Source organism: Rhinolophus ferrumequinum, chromosome 8 (assembly GCF_004115265.2).
Source record: "Rhinolophus ferrumequinum isolate MPI-CBG mRhiFer1 chromosome 8, mRhiFer1_v1.p, whole genome shotgun sequence".
NCBI lineage: Eukaryota > Metazoa > Chordata > Mammalia > Chiroptera > Rhinolophidae > Rhinolophus > Rhinolophus ferrumequinum.
In genome coordinates, this window is record NC_046291.1 from 16525478 (window position 1) to 16544998 (window position 19521).

Sequence of the window (19521 nt, forward strand, 5' to 3'; positions counted from 1 at the left end):
TCACTGCCCCCTCTGTCTGAAGAGAACCCCTCCTGATTTAAGGACAAATTACCCAAGCCTCTGGGCTCTGAGACAAAAGGGGCCCTTTCCTGGAATTGGCCATCCCTGGGGAATTGGAGGCGAGGGGTGGGGCCTTCCCTGTCCCCAGACTGTCAGGTGGTGGGGGCAGCCTGAGCAACAGCAGGCTGACAGCATGTTCCCCCCTTCGTTCCCCCATCGCTGCCTGCAGCCACCGCAGCTGTCAGGAATTAAGGGCTTGAGGCTGCTGGGGGTGGGGTTGGGGCAGTGGGGGGAGCAGTCTGGCTGGACAACAGGAAAACAGCCAGGGGCAGGAAGCAGTCTGCGTCAACCAGAGCCTTGTTTGACCCCAACTACCCCCTGCCCTCCCCACCCTCCCCCACCAGGCTGCAGGCACAGGGACAGTTTGGGATTAGAGCTTGGGAAGCGTTTGGGGATAGACAGGGCAGGACCAGACTCAACACAGGAAGGAGGTATGAGCCCAGGGTGGAAGAGGACACCAGCAAGGATAAGCCAGGTGGGGAGTCATGCCCCCAAGGGCTGTGGGAGAAACTGAGGCCCAGAAAGGATCAGGAACACACCCAATTGAGAACACGACACCCTGAATGGGTTCCTACCCTCCTTATACTCCCTGTCAAGTGCTCACACTAGCATTTCCCATGATCCATGCATCATATGCCTCCCCTGGGATAGGCCATTGAGGGAAACACTGATTCTAGCCCCAAGCCTCTGAATCAGCCTTTCCCAGGGCAAAGCCTGGGGTCTGCATTTATAACCTGTATCCCAAGTGATTTTCGTGAGGACCACATTTGAGAAACGCTGCTGACCTGCTTGAGCAGCTGATTTTTTTCCCTTTGTTCTTTCTCTAATGAGGGAGGGTCTCTTTGCTCCCCCACCCTCCAGTGTTTATGAAGTATAGAGCTGTACAGGAGAGACAGAGAAGACCCTGTCTTTGAAAACCCCTCGAGGCAAATCACGATGCCCAAGCCTTGTTTGTGCTCAAACATCAGGTGTGGTTCTGGCCTGATGTCAGGAGGATCTAGAAGTGCCCAAGCCTGGGGCACCTCTCCACAGCACAGGCAGGAGAGGGCATATGGAGGCACAGGCCTTGGCACATGGGGAGATGAGGCCCAGAAGGAGTGCCTGCAATGGGAGTCCCAGCCCCATATGATCCATGACATGGGCAAACCCCTATCAGCAGCCCCCGTGCTCCGCCCTGGCCCTGCCCTGGGTTCTGGCCCTCAGCCCAGCCCCAGCCCCCACAGCCGCCGCTGGGAGACCACAATTACAGGGCCCACTGGGGGTGGGGGGAGCAGCAGGGATGAAAGGCAGCTCAGAGAATGGTTCCAGCTGTGGTGACTCTGGAGGAGGTTGCAGAGAAGGGAGGGCTGGAGAGGCACCAGGGTGAGAACAGGTGGGACCCTCACAGCCTTAGTCCAGCGCAGGCCAGGCTCAGTCCTGCTGGGTGAGCCAGCAAGTTTGTCTTGGTGAAGAAGACAGGGAAGGAGTCCTAGACTGGTAAGGGATCTTTGTCCTATTGCTTGGGTCTTAGGGACCACCCCCTCAGCAAGGTAAGGGGGCATAGCTTGCTGCTTCAGTCTCCCAAACTCTTAATATTTGGTCATTAAAGGGAAAGGGAAATGCTTCCTGAGCCCTCGGCCTCAGGCTGATCCTGGGCCTTCCAGCCGGCCTCCCCGCCCATCTGCCTGCATTCTGGCTGTTCCTGATGTGGTCACGCACACATCTGGGGCATCTCTGTGCTCTTCCCCCATTCCCCAGTTCCACATGTCCCTCACCACTCAGCCAGCGGGAAACCTTGATGGCTCAGACTCTGCCTGGGGCTGAGCAACGGGGTGAGCAAGGCGGGGTGATGTGATGGGGCATTTCTGAGCTCTGCTTCCAACCCCCTTACCAGGCAGCAGTGGAAGAGTGCAGGGCCATTTCTGAGCTTAACGGGGACCAGGATAATGGTCAAAATGGTGCGTCTCTGGCCATCACTCTTACCCTTCACAGATGACAGTTCCCAGCCTCCTGCTGGGCTTGGTCACAGAAGATGGACCACTAACATGTGACTAAAGTTGGAAGATTGCAGTGTACTCTTACAATGTACTAAAGCTACCAGGCGTCTGCATTTCATGAGGGGGAAACTGAGACTCAGATTAAGTGATCGATCAAGGTCCAGTTAGCAAACTAGGCCTTTTTTCACTGTGTCATGCTACTTCCTCTGAATACCTTTTAACCTGCTTGGGTTGATCTCAGTTCATTCCGCTGCCTCAGTTTCCCTCCCTGGCATCACGGAAAAGGATGTCCATCATCACCCACCTCCACACCACCCCCTCCTACTTCAGGACCTGGAAGTAAAGACTGGGAGGCAGGCATCCCAGCCCTAGGTCTGGTCCAGCCGAGAGGTCCCAGACAGTCTGGAACCCTAGCAGCTTGACCCAAGCTGTCCGTGGGTCTCCTTGCTTCCTTTCACCCTACCCTCCTGCCCACGACTCTTGAGTTCCCCAGATATCCTGCAGGTTCTGTCTGTTCGTCTTTTTTAATGAAGAAACTGGGCTCTGTGCACCCTCTGGTGGTCTTGGAGGGAAGTGCAGGAGATCATTTTAAAAGTATTGTACCCAGCACAGAGCTCTGGGGAAGGCAGAGTTGTGAATGTAAACCCTGTCTATAGGGAGCTTCATTTCAATTCCATGTAGCCCACGATGCCAGTTCCACTCTCCCCCCTTGATAAGTCATCCAAGCCCACTTGGGTTGAGAGATTCTGAGTCCAACTTCTCCATGACACTACTCCGAAGCCCAGGCATTTGACCTGAGGGAGCCAGGAGGAAACAGGAAGGAAAACCCAGCTACTCCTTCCTTCTCACAACACCCCAATACCCCCCTCTTCAGACATGCCACCCTGAGGTCCTGACCTGATCCTTGAAGGATGAACCAGCCTACGTCATATAGTGGAGGCAGGGGCGTTGTAGGGGGGAGGGCAGATCCATTGGAAGCCATGGTTACGGTCTGTTACATCTAGGAAAAGTCCCCCTTCCTTCTGCGTCATTTGAAGGACTCTCCTCTGCTCCCTGTGTCCCCATTCCCTGTGGTCCTAGGGGCGCTGCCAATCCCAGTTGTGGTAGTGCATCTCCCTGGACGTTGTTACTGCTTCAGGAACAGGTAAGTGATCCAAGCTGACCCAACCAGGGTCTGCCTCAGGACTTCTGCTGGGAAGGCCATTGTTTTTCAGATTACCAGCTCTGAGAATGTAGGCGTAGGGATGCCACTTGCAGAAAGTCTGTCTGCCGCAGGAGAGAATGAGAACAGCGGGAAAAGAGAGGCAGAGGTAGCAGAAATAATAGATGTGGGGGTGGGGAAAGAGACTTATGACATCCTTTGGGTCCCTCTGTTCAGCTGTGCCTGAATTCAGTCTTACCCCTGGACTTTCCAGGTATAAGACCCATTAATTTTCTTTGGCCCAAGCTAGTTTGAGTTGGGCATCTTCATTTACAATCAGAGAGTCTGCCTAATACCTGCAAAATATCAGCTTTCTATCCCCATTCTGATAGTAACTGATAGTAACCATTTATTAAACGTAAATTTGACATATAGTGTCAAATGCTGTCCTAAGTGCTTTTCATAGTTCAAAAAACATCCTCCCCATAATTCTGTGAAAATATAGAATGGATTATGATGGCTGCAAATTCTTTGCCACGCTCCCATTGAGACTTGGAGTCTATTTCCTCTTCTTTTGAATTTTGGCTGGTTCTGTGACTTGTGTGTCATTCGATAGGGAGTGACAGCAATGCCACGTAACTTCTAAGGCTGGGCCTTAAGAGGTGACATGCAGCTTCTGCCTTTGAGTTTGGCCAGTCTATTTTGAAAGCCAGCTTTTTAAATTTTTTTTTTTTATTGGGGAATATTGGGGAACAGTGTGTTCCTCTAGGGCCCATCAGCTCCAAGTCATTGTCCTTCGATTTAGTTGTGGAGGGCGCAGCTCAGCTCCAAGTCCTGTTTCTCTTTTAATTGCAGTGGGCGCAGCCCACTATCCCATGCGGGAATTGAACTGGCAACCTTGTTGTTGAGAGCTCACGCTCTAACCAACTGAGCCATTCGGTCGCCCCTCCGGAAGCTCAGCGGCAGCTCGTTGTCTTCAGTCTAGTTGTGGAGGGCACAGCTTACTGGTCCATGTGGGAATTGAACTGGCAACCTTGTTGTTCAGAGCTCACGCTCTAACCAACTGAGCCATCCGGCCACCCAGAAAGCCAGCTTTATGTAAGTAGTTCAACTACACTAAGACCACCATGCTGTGAGGAAGCCCAAGCTAGGCACATGGAGAGAAGGAGACCACTGGAGAAGCTCTGAGGCACTGGACATATATGAGTGAAGCCTCTTGAACTGTCTAGCCCAGCTCAGCACCATTGGAATACAGCCAAATGAATGACCACAGCTAATAGTTCTGCCATAAGGAGCAGAACCACTAAGCTGAGTTTTGACAAATTCCTGACCTAAAGGATCAGTGAGAAGTTATGTTGGGGTTGTTTGTTATGCAGAATGTATAACTGAAACAGGATGATATTCCCATTATACAGGTAAAGAAACTGAGACTAACATGGCCTATACTGTAAACTACGCAGCAGCACCTGAGTCCAAAGCTCTTGCTTTGCCCTGCCTACCTTGATGGGGGTGTCAGTCCCACTGCAGTATTTGGATTGTGGGGAAATTGGGGGCTCTGAATCCCACCCATTTAGCTAGGCCCTCCCTCATTCTCTCTGGAGGAAGAGGTTTAGCTCTGGAGAACTCAGAATCCCAAACCCTTCCTTTCTTCCCTTCCTGCTCACTATCAGCTTCCTGGGAAAAAACCACGAAGAAGGAAATGTGGTCGGGTGCCAAGAGAAACTTTGGGATAACTTTTCTTCATCTCCCTCAATGTGTAATTAGAAATGCTGTTCTGGGCAGTCTTTTCCATGGTAATGGGGGTAAAGTTAGTTTCAATGGTAAGTCTGATGGTACTAATAACATATTTCATCACATTCTACAGTTCATAAAGTGCTTTAATCCTATGGACTTGGATGGCCCTAAAAGTCTACCCACGAATTCCCCAAGGGTCACAGAAACAGAAGGGCAGATAAAAGTGTCACACTCCCCTAGAATTAAGATGAGGGCCAAACTGAGAGCTGGGTGCACCAACAGATGCTTCCGGTCCTCTTTCCCCAGATCCTCTCAGTCTGCTTCTTTAAGGAGGGATTGCGACTTCTTCCCCAGCTTGCAGAGCCAGGCCCCAGCTGTGTGACAAGAGTGAACAAGAAGTATGCCAAGGGAAGATTTAGCATTCCTCACCACAGTTGCCAGCAGAGCCCAGTCCCATAGGAGGGAAGACAGGGACCCAAGGTAATGAGCCCTGAATTTCTAGTTCTACGTAACTCCCTTCAGATACTCCTTTCAGAGCCTGGCCCCGGGACAACCCGCAGGAGACCCGCCTCCCTCCCAAACTGTGGGCCCAGTCCTATCGGTTTAAATATCTTTATTGATACTAAACTCACCCACCCAACCCATGACCAGCAGTTCTGAGGAGCCCAGCATCCAGAGGCCTAGAGAAAGGTTCTTTGGTTTCCATCTGGGGGCGGAGGAGAGAGGGCTTGTACAGTCTCTCCCAGAAGCCCCCAGAGTGCCTCTCGGGCCCCACTCCGGTGCCCTGGGCCTGCCTGGGCGAGTGTATAACTCAAGCCTCCCGGCCTCGCAGTTTCCAGAGACCTGGGAGATGGACTTGCGTAGGGCAAAGCTGGGTCAGGGCTAGCGCCCCTTGCTGGAGCCCTTGCTGGAGCCCAGAGGTCGCGCAGGTACCGAAAGGCGGCTCCGCGCTCAGTTCAGAGAGGCGCGCGGCGGGTCAGAGGCAGAGGCTGAGCTCCTTGCGCACGTGGCAGCGGTGGCACTGTACTACACAGCACCAGTGGAAACGGCACAGGCAGTTCTCCTCGAGCTGCACGCTCTCCTGGCGATGCCCGCGGCCGCAGCACAGCAGGTCGCAGCCGCTGAGGTCCGGGGCACTGCTGTTGCAGGCGCGGCCCCGAGTGCCGGGCGAGCCGGTGCGCCGGTTGGGGGCGCAGAAGTCGGGTGAGTCAGCAGCGTAGAGTAGGTCAGCGCGGCCCGGCGGCTTGAGACTGCGGACGGCGGGCAGCAGAGCCTTGCCATCGTTGGTGCCCATGACACGCGAGGCGCCGTGGAAGCGCTCGAGCAGCCGCGCGCCCACCTCGCGGAACGGAGGCAGTTTCTGCCAGCAGGTGCGCAGCGCGCACGAGCCCGACAGCCCATGGCACTTACACTCGGTGCGCATATGGCTCCGAACGGCCTGCGGGGAGCAGAGGAGTGGGCAGATGGGGACATATGGGGGGTATTGGGTGCGGAGAGGCCCAGACGACCGACACAAAGTAAGATGGGGGCGCGGACCGAAGAGAGGAAAGAGTAGGGGAAAAAAGAGAGAAAGCGAAAGGTGAGAATGAGGAAATCAAGGGAGCGACAGCTCGGAGAGGAGAAGAAAGAAAAATGATGGAGGAGTATGAGAAGTGGGAAGTGGGGGAGAGAATGTGCTCAGAGATTCCAAGATCCAAAGACAGGGAATCGTGGAGAAAGTCGAATGGACAGCAAGGGTGAGATCCTCCCTGGAGGCAGGGGGGAAGGTGGTAGCTGTCGCACCTCTTCCTCCTGCCAACCCTCACAGCCCCAGGCAGGGCTGAGTAGAGAGGCAGAAACGTCTGTCTCCACCACCCCTCCCAACCCTCTCCGACAGGTATGTGGGCCTGTCAGGACATTCCTCTCTGGGTCCCCTTTCCTCCCCCTGCCCAATACCTCAGGCCCAAACCCTAGAGGACACAGGATGTGTGTGTGGGTGTCCTTAGAGCACCCTAGAACTGAGGCATAGGGTGCAGGAGGCCCCACTGTAGACGCGCTACTGAGAATTGAGACCCAAGAGTCCTGCCCTTTATTTGCTATTTGTATCTGAGAGTCACAAGCCCACCAGAGATATGGGGTCAAATGACCCCGGAAGACAATCTGCAGAGGCTCAGCATCCAGAGGCCAATCTGATCTACAGACACTTGTGTCCTCCGCCCCATCCCAAGCCCTCCCCTTCCTCCTGGAAACATGTGACCCAGATAGCTTTCTTGTCCCTAAACAGTAGCTCCTGGGGCCCTTCTCATTGCAGAGGAAAGGGGAGAGGCTGCTAGGGTCCTGGGCACACAGCCTGGTCTGGGGTTGCTAGGCAGCCAGTTGACAAGAGCCCAGATCGAGTCACAGCTTTCCTGGCCTCTGCTTGACCCCCCTCCTACCTCCACCAGGATCTACTCTTTGTCCTTCACCCCTTTCCAAGCCTGTGGCCTCTTGGGCTGATTCTAGCCCCTTTCCAGGCCTCCCTCAGCTCTCCTGGCTTCCCTACCTCTAGACCTCATAACTTTGCCCCAGCTTCTGTCCTTCCTGTCATCCCCAACCTTTGTCTCCCTCCTCTGTCCCTACCCTGGCAACCACATCTTTACGTACCCCAAACTTTACCCCACCTGTTCTGTCTCAGAGGTATGCCCCCCAAGTGACTCCTAGGCTGGCCATCTCAACTCCTACGTGCCCACCCAGGCCCCCAGCCACTTTCCCTAGTGGCCCCCCTGTCTTGCTGGCTCCCACACATTAATATACCCCTACACTACCCACCCTTACTTCCTCACACAGTTTCACAAATGTGTTCCTACACAGACACCACACATCCACCCACCCACACTCACAAACACACTCTCCCTCATCCACCGACACACTCACACATTTCCACACTCGCGCGCAAAGAGTGTGTACTCTTACACATTCCTGCCCATACTCACCAGCCGTCCTGCCTCATTGTTGTGAAGTTGCACCAACACACGGATGTCTCCACGTCCCCGCTTGTGCCGAGCGTCCATAAAGAGCCTCGACTTCTCATCCCCGAAATCCACGTCGTCACCGCAGCCTCCCCATTCCCAGGCAGCACTGCCATCTGGGGAGCCCATGGGGCCAGGTGGCCCAGGGGTGCCTGGCAGGCCCGGGGGTCGTGGTGGGGCCCGCCCTCGGGGCGCCTGGCAGCCACACTGCAGCAGCTCGCCCATGGAGCAGGCCTGAGTGACCGCGTGGCTGGCCCCTGCAGCAGTAATAGCAAACACAAAGGCCGTCTCCCGGATGTCTGTGGAGGCAGGGAGGGACAGTCAGCTGGCAGCACCAAAGCTGAGTCCTGGGGGGCTGCGATGGGCGAGGCAGTGAGGTAGGGGCTGGGAGGGCCTGGGAGACAGGGTCTGGACAGGGTGCCCGGAGATCCATGGGAGAGATGGGGCTCCGGCAGCCTCCCCAAACCTCCACCTCTCCCCTGGACCCCAGGTCCCTCTCACACTGACCCTGCTGCAGGATGCGCCCAAAGGCCTTGCTGTGGCTGGAGCAGTTCCAGCGGCGGAAACGGAACTGGAACTGGCACTCTCGAACCCCAAGCCGGGCACCCCGTGCTAGCTCGGCCACCACTTCTGGCTCTGCCTGGCACAACTCGGCCTGCCGCCCTGCCAGCCTCCGTGCCTTCCTGCAGATACTTGTAGGGTCCATGACCAAGGGGCTGCCCACTGCCCTGGGAAGCAAAACACAGCAGGTCAGGGGTGTAACTCAAAGGGCCCGTGGGTGTGTGTGTGTTTGTGTGAGTGTGAGACCAGCCCATTCAGGCCACAGCCAGGAGCTGGGATATGCCTCTTCCCCACCCACCTCCCCACCTCCCCTTCCCAACTGAGACTGACATTCTTCTATCAGGTTCTCTTATCATTCCATCCATGTCTGTGTCACCTCTTAACTAGAGTCTACACTGCTATAGAGCAAGGATTCAGTCTTATCCTTCTGAGCACATCTTCATTAATAAATCTTTATAGGAATTTGACTCAAGGTGAAGGCAGTTGGCACCAGGTAGGCCAAGACTAAAATTCAACAGGCCAGGCCCAAAAGGGAGACAAAGAAGAAATTAACAGAAGGTAGATCAAGAATGCTATCAAAGAAAAGAAAGTGTGTATAGATACTAAAGAAAAATAGGCAGTATCAGAAAGAAATCTGGTCTTAGTGGACCACAAGCCGGATATGTGTCAGCTGAACAGCCTTGATGCTAGAAAGGCAGGGGCAATCCCAGGTATATAGAAAGCCATGGGATATGAGAATTGCAGGGGATTGGAGCTTCTGAGGAAAGTCACACCCCCTTTCTAGCCCAAGTTTCTCCTTCTGTAAAATGGGAAGGCTGGGCTTTGATCTCTAAGATGGGACTTCTCACTCTGTTACCCTGAACTGGAAAGCAGGAGAAAGGAGTTGGGAACTGAGAGTCTGAAGTGCTGTGAAGTAGGTTCCACCGACCCTTCTCCTGCTCCAGGATCTGTGGCCTTTCTAGAGCTGGATGGCAGCAAGCCAAGCCCTCTGTACTGGGGTGACATAGCTGATTGGAGACAGGGGATACTGGCTGGGTGGGTAAAGACCTCAGGAAGTTCCACACACTTTCAGAAATCCCTCTATTTCCAGCCTTCATTCCACCTGACAAGAGAGCTACCATTGGTTTCCATGTACCAGACCCCTGAAGCCTAAGTCAGCTGGGTATTCACACCTGGGTGTGATAAAAGGGCTTTCATCAGATTGCTCTTATTTGATTGCTTAACTAGGATCCCTTTCTTGTAGGAATGAGTGGGTTGATCACATGGGAGCTGAAGGTAATTTGAGACCACTCAAAAACCCTTCAGCAGAGGGCAGAAAAAGGCTCTGGGGTGGGGAGAGAGAAGTGACACCAGGAGACAGAAAATGTAGAGGAAAATGGTGGCAGATAGGTGTCAAAGGTCAAGGTGGCCTCTTTTCAGTTTAGCTGTAGCGTACACCCGCCCCCACTGTCCCCATTTGCTCCACAAGTACAGGCTGCCCAGGCATGTTCTGGCCTCACAACAATGAGATGTAATGGGCTTAGCAGCAAGAGGAATTTAGGTCTTAAGGTAGAACTTCTCAACACTGAGGAGTGAGATGCAGGAAGATGTGTAAGCTCAATCCTTTAAGGTCTCCTAACACACACACACACACTCTAAGGTCATTGTCATTATCCGTAGCTACCCAGGTCGTCCAGGAGCTGAAGTTCTCTCCTTGGTGGAAAGAGAGACCTTCCCTCCACCGTGCTTAGAACCTGCTCATCACTGTATTCCAGCTGTAGCCTGGAAAGGTCCAACCGCGACCTTTCCCAACCATAGAGCAGTGGGGAGTGAGCCAAGGGGAGGGCAGCCAAGCTGGCTCCCAGTGACCTTCAAGAGTTGATCAGTCCCTATCTATCTATCTATCTATCTATCCCCCCGCCATCTACTTATTCCACCTCATTACAAAAAGAATTTGAGGCATGTGGGGGCCGAGTGGTTCAGTTGGTTAGAGGGCGAGCTCTCAACAACAAGGTTGCTGGTTCAATTCCCACATGGGATGGTGGGCTGCGCCCCCTGCAACTAAGATTGAAAACAGTGACTGGACTTGGAGCTGAGCTGCACCCTCCATAACTAGAGTGAAGGACAATGACTTGGAGCTGATGGGTCCTTGGAGGAACACACTGTTCCCCAATATTCCCCAATAAAATTAAAAAATAAAAAAGAATTTGAGGCAGCTTCCAGCATGGTCGTACATGGTCAGTAGGTAAGACCACAGCACCTTGAGAGGCAGGACTGCCATTCTCCTTTGTCTCCTAGCAGATTTTCAGGTGCTTAATTTATATCCCCCACCCCCAATTTTAAACGAAATTTGCATATTATGAGCAAGGACTATAATACTACAATGAATACCATTTATCACATGTTTTTGAATGAATGAGCGAGCCCACATTCATTCCTCACTTGAGCCCAGCCCCTGTCCAGATGTCATGTTATGACTCCTAATTAATTTTTGTAAACATTGCATTTCCCCCACTGGATTCAGAGGCAGGGAAACAATCCTCCCCAGGCTGTCCAGTTCCTCTCCTGCCACCTGCATGCCCAGGACTCTACCTGGGAGTCTGGGACTCTGCAAACTCATCTCCCCACCCTCCTATGCTGCTCAATTCCCTAGTCTCCTTTTCCCAAGCCTGCCCTCTGCTAACTCCCTACTTTCCCAAGGTTGACTGGCCTTATCTTCCCAAGGTTACTCTGCCTCCATTCCTCTCCTCTCCCTCCTCCTGCCCTAGGAAAGCAGGAGAGGGAGGAGGGATGCAGGAGAGAAAGGCAAAACCCTCTTGACCTTGTCTGCTTCCCAGGGGCTAGAGATAGAGAACTCAAGAGGAGCATGAAGGGCAGGGCCCTTTCAGGAGGTGGGGCTGGCCCTTCTTGGGGTTGAAGGGCTGCCCCAGAGTCAGTTCCTGGTCTGGGTCTGGCTCCCCAGGCTGGCTGGCTGCCTGGGAACTAGACTTGTTTACAAGCTGATCAGGAGAAGGGATGGGCAATAGTAGCAGCCAGAATCCCAAGGGACCAGCTTGCTCCCTGCCCTCCTGTCCTCGCTCCCATCCTCAAGTCACAGGAAAGGAAATTCCAGAACAGGAGTGGCAGGGGATGTGGGGTAAAACACCGAGCCCTCGCTTCAGTGCCCTGGTCCCGGTCAGCTCTGGGTGAGCTGAGCCACTCTGGGCAAGTCAGGTCCCTCTCCGGGCTTCCGAAAAATGAGGACTTACCATGAAAGGCTCACATACCCCCCCTAACTTTAACACTTGACTCCTTATCAAGAAATAACTCCCCCAGTCTCTCCTTTTCCTTTACCCTCCTTTCTTCTCTTCTGCTCCCCTAGGGAATGAACTCTGCTGTTGGTGCCTCTGAGTCAGTATTGTTCTGGGATCAGCCCAGAGAAGATGTGCCCTTTGGGAGACATCTGCATGTTTGGAGCGCTGGGCCACAGTGGTGGTAAGACAGATAGAATATAGAATATGTAGGGTCTGAGATCCTAATCAAATCGACATTCCTGGGCATAGAAACAATGAGGCCAGCCTTAAAAGAAATCAGTACGCAGACAAGAAGGGACAAGCCTAGGGTTAGCCATTCTAACGAGCTTGGCCTGTGCCAAGATCTCCCCCCAGGGACCTTGGTTGATAGAATCAATAGCCGGCTGAGTGAGGTGGCATCAGGGGCCAGCCAGGTCCTACTGGCAGCACCTGCAGATCTAAGTGCCGGCAGTCCCGGGTTCTGGCCTAACCTGCCTGGATTCAGAGGGTCAAAGAGAATGGCAGAGATCATGTAGTCCAGCTCCATCCAGCCTCACCCCCATTATACAGATGAATAATCTGAGAAGGGAGGTGACTGACCCTGGCCACTCACTGCAGGGGTACCCATTGCAAGAAACTGAAGTGAATATTTTAAAAACCAAGCGGCCAGAGGAAAATGGCCACCAGAGGGATCAGAAGACCTCAGGGGCCTCGCATGCCATCCTGCACACAGCGCTTACTCCTAGAAGGACTGGCTAACTCTGCAGCCCTCCCAGACTACACTGCTCAAGTTCTGGATTCAGAGCCACTCCTCCCACCCCGAAGTCATCAAACACTCACCCAGCATCTTTCTAAGTTCACCTCAGATCCTACTCACCCTCCCCCCCCCAGCCCTCACTGAACTCCCCCTTCCATACCACTCCACCTGCCACTCATTTGGGGGGTGCTTGTTATCCTACCAGGGGCATAATGATTTGTCATCTTTTCCTGTCTTATCTCTCCATTTAGACCAAAAACTCATTAAAGACAAAGATCTCACAAAGAAACATAACGTCAATAGCAGAGCACACTCAAGGCTGTGGGGATCCAGCGGACCTGTGTTTGGATCTGGGCTCTGCCGCTTGCTTGTTCTATGATGTTGAGCGAATCCCTAGCGTGGGAGGTTGCCCTTAGTATTTGTTGAGTGATGAGGACGTTAACCTTCTGAGCCTGTTTCTGCAACTGTAAAATGGGAACAAATAATGACACCTGCCTACTTCCCGGGTGACATATGGATAGAGCCTGTCCAGAGATTGGGCTTCCACAAGTGTTTTTTGTCTTCCTACTCACACCTTATTCATCTCTCTGCCTACATGGTGCAGGGCAAACAGCAGGAGGACAGGCAGGCTTTGCGGATTCCTGAGAACACCCTTTTCTCCAACTTTCTGACCTTACTTCTCAGCCTGGATCCATGTGCCTCCTCCCCTGGGGACCGGAAGCACACTCCACGACCCCTCCCCTTCCCCAGTGGGCACTCCTGGGTAGATTACTGAGGCCAAGGCGATCACAGACCCTTTGGATGCCAATGTCCTTTGAAAGGTCTCACAGCCAGCTTCCCTGTATTTCATACCCACACTCACCCCCAGGGTCCCTCACTGACCCCCACCTTCCAGTAGCCAGCAGAGGGAGCCCTGAACCCTGGGGCTGTGGGTGGGGGCTGCACCGGGGTGGGGGAGGTGGGTGGTGGAGAAGGGGCAGAAAAATGTTGCCTGACAGCTGCTGAGGCGGCTGGGCCCGGGCCTGTGCCCGCCCGCCTGTCCTGTCCTGCTCTGTCTAACGCAGTAATTACTGCTCCCCCTCCCCCAGTCCCTACCCCCACCCCAACCACCACATCAAAGCCAGTGATGCCCCAGCTCCATTAACCCCTGCCTCCCCACCATCCACCCACCACCCCATTCCGCCCCTCTCCCACCCCGCCCCAATTTGGTTCCCTCTGCCCCTTCCTGGAAACTGCCCTTCCCACCTTCTCACACTACTCTCCTTCCCAGCTCTCTTGGGAGAGGCAGGGGCTTTCCTTTCCCTGACGGACTTCACCACACGAGAGGTTTCCTATTGATCAGGGCCGTGGGAGACCAGGGAGTGGACACACTGGCTCTCCACTGGATCCCGGGACGAGAGTCTGTCATGTGTCTTTCGCTCTCCCATACTGAGGTGGGGAGCACCCAGGTGAGGGTGGGCATGGGGGAGCAGAAGGGGCCTGTGGAAGGCCCTGAACCCCTTTCCTGACCCCACCCCTCAAAGCAACCAGGGTGAGATCCTCAGCAGAAGGAGGTGGACTCTGGGCCTCAGTCTTTCGCTGCCCGCAACCTGTGCTTGGACTTTGCTGGACTTGTCACTGTGAGTGACAAAATTCAACCAGATGATCTCTAAGTCCCTCTTGGTCTCATTTCTGGATTAAATGGGGGGCTTGGAGCTGGAGGAACCAGCCAGAGAGGCCAGGTGGAACATGGTAGGACTCTCCCGGTGAACTTTTCCCCACCTCAGATCCTTAGGCAGTCCAGGGGAAGCACCCAAGGTCTCCTCCCACTGCACTCCAGGCAGGAAGTCGGGTGCAGCCTAGAGGACACTCTCCCTAGTCCCCAGGGACGGGCTGATATGTTCCCTGAGGGCCTCCTGCCTTGGCTGGCTGGGTGCCCTGCTGCCAGCCTGACCATGGCCTGGTTGCCTGCCCCACCCTCGATTCATCCTCTCCACAACTGCCTTTCTCCATCAAAGTACACATTCTGGAATCCCCCTCACTGGGCCCTGGTGATCAAGCCTCTCACTGACTTCCCCCCACCAACTCCTGGCTCCAGATGAGAACGGGGCAGGAGGGGGCTGCACCCCCACCAGGAAGTGTCACAGTGCCAGGACTCTGGTGGGCTCAGGGCATGCCCTGGCCCAGATCAAGCCGGCCTCCTCCTGCCCCTGCCCTTTTCTGCTCACAGCCGCATTGTCTCCCACCAGGGTAAGCTGCCAAGGCCAGAGGCCTGGAGGGTGGGACTGCATAGACGCCCCACCCCCACCCCCACTCCACCCCAAGCCTGGCCAGGGCTGTCAACAGGACTGCCCACGAAGGGTCAGGGGCCCCAGATAAAAATGGGATGGGAAGGGTGGACAGGCCCAGCCTGGGGTGGGGGTCACAGCTGGAAAGCTTGGGTATCAGAAAGAAGTCCGGTCCTTTCTCTGACTCCCTGTGGGGCCAGAGATGAGGCTGTCCTAGGCCTCTGGCTCCTGTTTCTGTAAGGGAAGGGAAGGTGGGGTGGGGGTGAAAATCAAAATGAGATGGGGGAAGAGAGAGACTGGGTGGTGTTTTTCCTAGTGGAACGTTGGGAGGGTTAGCTTCCTTCGTAGAAAATATAAAACAGAAAGAGGAACATGGAAGAAGGGAGATTGATTTGGCTATGCTGTGTGAGCTATTTCCTCCATCCAGCAATTGAAGGTATAAATAAAGATGGTCAGACATTGAGAAGAACTTCCTGGAGGAGGGCAGGGAGCGGGTAGAAGGGGTGGAGCTGGTGACCAGGAAGCCATAGGCTTTTCCTTTCTGTCTCATTCTCAAGATGGGATCTGTCCGGGCCAGAGCATAGGCTAGACGGCCTGAAGGCAGTGGGCTAGACAAGATGGACTCAAGACTGCCTGGCCAATGTCCTGGAATCTGGAATTCTGCGATTCACAAAGATAGGGTTACAAATGGGAGAAAGAGACTGGAGGCAGAGTTTAGAAAGCACAAACTGCAACAGGGAAAGGAGGAAGAGTGGGAAAGGAGTGAAAAGGAAACTTCTGGAACCTGGAGTCAGGTTCCTGAGAGTATTCCAGGGCCCGGGCCACTCCCCTCCAGGACCGTCCTTTCCTACCAGACAGGCCTGTCACTCAGAGTTCCTGGGGTCCTCTTGGGCTCACAGTCTGGCTGCTGCCAGAATGTCACAGGAGACTGCAGTGAGTTGCAGGTCTTGCTGCTTTCCTGTCCACCCCTGGAGCCCTGACCTGGCCAGCATTCTCTGGGAAGCAGAGAAGAGGGCCAGCAAGCAGTTCCTAGACATCAGGGAACAACCTGGAAGTTCCTGGCCTGAAAAAGCTCCTAGCTGAAGTGAAGCGGGGTGGGGTGGGTGGGGGTGGGGGAGTGATGGTGGGCGGTGGGAGAGCGGGACAAAGAGTGGCAGGAGCCTCAGGCCACCTGGGATGTTGGGTCTGGCCCACCCGCCCAAACCTGATCTTGCGGGGCAATGATGGGGTATGGAGGGGCCAGGAGTGTAAGCAAGCAGAATCAGAGTTCCTGAGAAAGGGAATGTGGGCTCAGACCAAAGGAATGAAGTATCAGAAACAGGCAGAGGAAAGTGAGGGGGCCGAGGCAGGGGGGAGAGGCAGGTTCTCTCCGAGAAGCATCTGAGAGAGGCAGTCTCTAGCCACCTTATCACCCCAGCCCCTCACTCTTCACCCTGCTCACCCTGCAGCTGTGGCCATGAAGGCCTTTGTGTTCTCCCACACCTGCCCTCCTCACCTCCTCCCCCACTCCCTGCTCCCCAGCTTCAGGGTCAGTCTCCGCTGGACCAGGTCTCCCTCCCTCAGGTTTGGCTCTCACCCAGCAGCCCTTTCTGAACAAAGGAACCCCCCACAGATACAAACCCCAGAAAGATGAATCAACAAATTCAGCAATACTCCACAGAACTGTCCCCAGCACCTTTAGCCTCCAGGGCCCCAGACACCAAGGCTCTGCCTTCCAGGAACAGGGAAGAAAGACCCAAGAGGAGATGGTTATCAGTGAAATGCAGTAACTGGCACAGCTGCCCAATGCATGGGCTGCATTGGGAGCTCAGAGAAGGCAAGGGAGGGAAGACAGAGAGAGGGACAGCTTCATGGAGAAAGCATCATTTTAACTGGAAGGAGGAGAATGTTTTGGACAAATGGAGAGGGAGGGGAGGGAAGGCAATGACCATCAGGGAGAGAGAGACCCCTGTGCCCATACCTTGAGACAAGGCAAAGTTAGGAAAGGTGTGTTTTGCTTGAGACCCCAGACTTTAAATTTAAATGAATCCCCCTTTGCACCCATGAGGCCTCTGGCCAGGAAAACCTGGGATGTGGGGGAGGGGACTACATTTATGGAACACCTCCCAATGTCAGATCATTTTATAAATCATCCCACCGGATCCTATCAGACTGTCAGGTAGGGGGGCTGTTTGACTATTTTACAGTTGAGACGTTGGGGGGCAATGAGAAGTGACTTACCCAAGGTCACAGACTTAACAAGTGGCCAAGATTAGATCTCAGGTCTATTTCAAAGCTGCTACTGCATTATGCTAAGCCAGGATCAAAGAACGCATGTTCCCTAGCCTGGACCTGGGTCGTCCTCGATTTGCCCCCTCACTGACACCCCCAAGGGACGTCTCTCCCTCATCTCGGAAGAGGGATCTCGGCCAGCAGCTCCCTGTGTGGGCATCCTGCTCTTTTTCTCTCGGGAAGAGAGGGATCTATCTGCCTGCTCCACCCCTCCTTCCAAATCCGGGAGTGGGGGAGGAGTGGAGTGTAGAGAATCCAGCCAATGACAAGGCGATATGTAAATAGCAAGGCCCTGCCCTCTTAGGATTGGCTGATGCATCAGCGGTATTGCCCAAATCCCTCCTCTCTAAACACTGAACTATTCCGGGCGGGTCTTTGCAGCTCAGGAGACTGGGAAGGGAAAAAAGTCTGCGGGATCCAGATATCCCGGCGGTCCCGACTCGGCACCCACTTTCCCAGCCCCTACCCAGTCCCACCAGACTCAAAGTTTCAGCAACCGTCACTGCCTTGGTGTCTGCTCTTAGTTAGGGCCAGTTCCGGAAAGATATCCTCATCTCTTGGCTGTCCAGGCCTCCCTTCCTTTCACGAGTACTCCCCGCGGTTCCCTAGTACCTCCTGAGCTGCACATTTACTTTATCTTTGACCCCACATCTGGAAGGCCCAGGTGCTTGGGTCCCTTTCCTGCCTTTCCTCCTCTTCTTTGCTCAGGGAGGAGGAAATAAAGCCAAGATCCTGACTCAGTTTCCCCTTTCCATCCCTTCCCCGCCACTGCCGCCCGTTCTGAAGGAACCCAGAGAGAAGCTGGTGGATTGGGGGGCAAAGTGGGGCGGGAAAGAGGCAGCTGTTTGACTCTACCTACCTGTGGCTTCCCACCTTGTTCCTCTCTTTTCCCCAAATCCAGCCCTCCTCGCACACTCTCTTCTTCGGATCTCTGACTACAGATCTTTCCCCCTGTCTCCCCCGTAGCTCTTTCCTACCCACCCGCCAATTCCTTGGTGACCTGGATTGAGCGCATAACCTAGGAGGGAGATGGTATGTAGGACACGGGAGGAGGAAATACGGTAGAATGTTCGGGGGTGGGGGTAGGTTAGAGCCGCCCAAGTGGCAGTTCAAAAGTGCCCCTGGCGGAGGCCGGCAGGAGAGCGGTACGCACCTCCCCCGCACCTCCCCTGCGCGCAGGTAGAGCCCGGAGGCAGCGGGACCAGGGTTCGGTGCAATCTGTCGCGAGGTCCCCACCCTCCAGCGTCCGGAGCCGCACCGGGACAGCCGATGCAGCACTCACCACCACAGTCCGCCGACGTGCGCCGGACACAGGAGCAGCAGCAGCAGCAGCCCGAGGCGGGAGGGCACCGGCGGCAGCATCGTGACCGCTCTACTGCCGGCCGGTGCAGGCAGGGAGCGAGGCTGCGGGGCCAGCGGGTGGGCGCCGGGGCCAGGGCTTCAGGGCGAGCGCGGCGACGGCGGCGGCGGCCTGGAGGCGATGGCTCTGGCGGCGGTGGGGGGGCCCATCTCGGGCGAGGAGGGCGCGGCGGAGGCGGAGAGCGGACCGGGCAGCCAGCGCCTGTGTCTCCTGCCGAGCTCGCTCGGGAAAAGAAATCAGAGCTGGGGGCGGGGGTGGGAGGGGAGCGGGGCCGGGGCGGGGGCGGGGGGCAGGGAGGCCGTGGGGGTGGCAGTTGCGACAGTCAGGCGGCGGGACTCTCGGGAGGGAGCCGCGCGCCCCGGGGCGGCAGGCGCAGAGCTCGGCGGAAGGCGGGAGCTCGGGCCCGGGGCGGGGCCCGAGCGCGCTCGTGGCTGCGGGACCCGCCTGCCTCGCCCCCTCACCTCGCCTCTCCGGGAATGGGAGCCCCCCGCCGCCGCGCGGAGTCGGGGGCAAGGAGGGGCGGGAAAGTAGGGTGGAGCGGGGTGAAGGGGGAAGGAAGAGGAGCTGAGGAATGGGGGACGGGCTGGAAGGGAGACGTTTGACAGGTTTGTTGACTGTAAAGAGAGAAAACTTCCCAGGAATGAGGGAGTTGGGGGGGGGAGCGGTGCGGAGGGCGATGCTGGAGCGGGGGCCAAGAGAGGAAGTCCGCCCGGGGCGCTGGGTGCTCCCGCGAGTGGTGTCTGTCGAACTCTACGGTCGTACCGGCGGACTCTGGAGGGGGTCACCTCTTACCGGGCCCCGCCTCCGCGCCGCACGCCCCTGTCTCAGTCTTTCCTTGAGAAAAGGAGGAAGCCCTAGGCCTCCACTCTTGCTCCCCAGCCACCCCGCCTCTTCAAGCCCGTGTTGAGCGGAGGCGGGTGCGGAGGGGAGACTAGGCAGCAAGAGAAACCTCTTGATGGCCTGCGCTCAAGCGCTCACACGTGTAAGCGAGAGAGAGAGTGGAGGCTGCAGACTTACAAGAGATTGAGGGGTGAGAACTCGCTGCAGCCGGGCCTCACGTATCCGTGGGTACCTGCCTCACCTTGCTTCCCCAACTTGGCGGGGCCAGGAGGGGTGGGAGAGCCAGCTGCAGGTGAGATGGCGTTTATCTGATTCT

General features: G+C 55.5%; 1 protein-coding gene across 1 annotated transcript; it reads right to left on the bottom strand.

Annotated features, from left to right (window-relative positions):
- Nucleotides 1-4139: 4139 nt before the first annotated feature.
- On the bottom strand, nt 4140-18594 carry WNT6 (Wnt family member 6). The gene is made up of 4 exons (XM_033111436.1): nt 18288-18594; nt 8406-8626; nt 7863-8197; nt 4140-6349 (listed from the first exon to the last, which is right to left on the bottom strand). Exons 1-4 carry the CDS (start codon nt 18365-18367, stop codon nt 5888-5890), a joined length of 1098 nt encoding a protein of 365 aa, XP_032967327.1. The 5' UTR covers nt 18368-18594; the 3' UTR covers nt 4140-5887.
- Between the last annotated feature and the right edge of the window lie 927 nt (nt 18595-19521).

What these genes read in the sequence shown, in the direction of transcription:
- WNT6 (XM_033111436.1), bottom strand. Translation starts at nt 18,367, where the DNA reads ATGCTGCCGCCGGTGCCCTCCCGCCTCGGGCTGCTGCTGCTGCTGCTC. An exon ending in CACGTCGGCGGACTGTGGTG is followed by an intron (nt 8,627 to 18,287) that starts GTGAGTGCTGCA and finishes TTTGCTTCCCAG; the next exon opens with GGCAGTGGGCAGCCCCTTGG. An exon ending in ACAATGAGGCAGGACGGCTG is followed by an intron (nt 6,350 to 7,862) that starts GTGAGTATGGGC and finishes TGCTCCCCGCAG; the next exon opens with GCCGTTCGGAGCCATATGCG.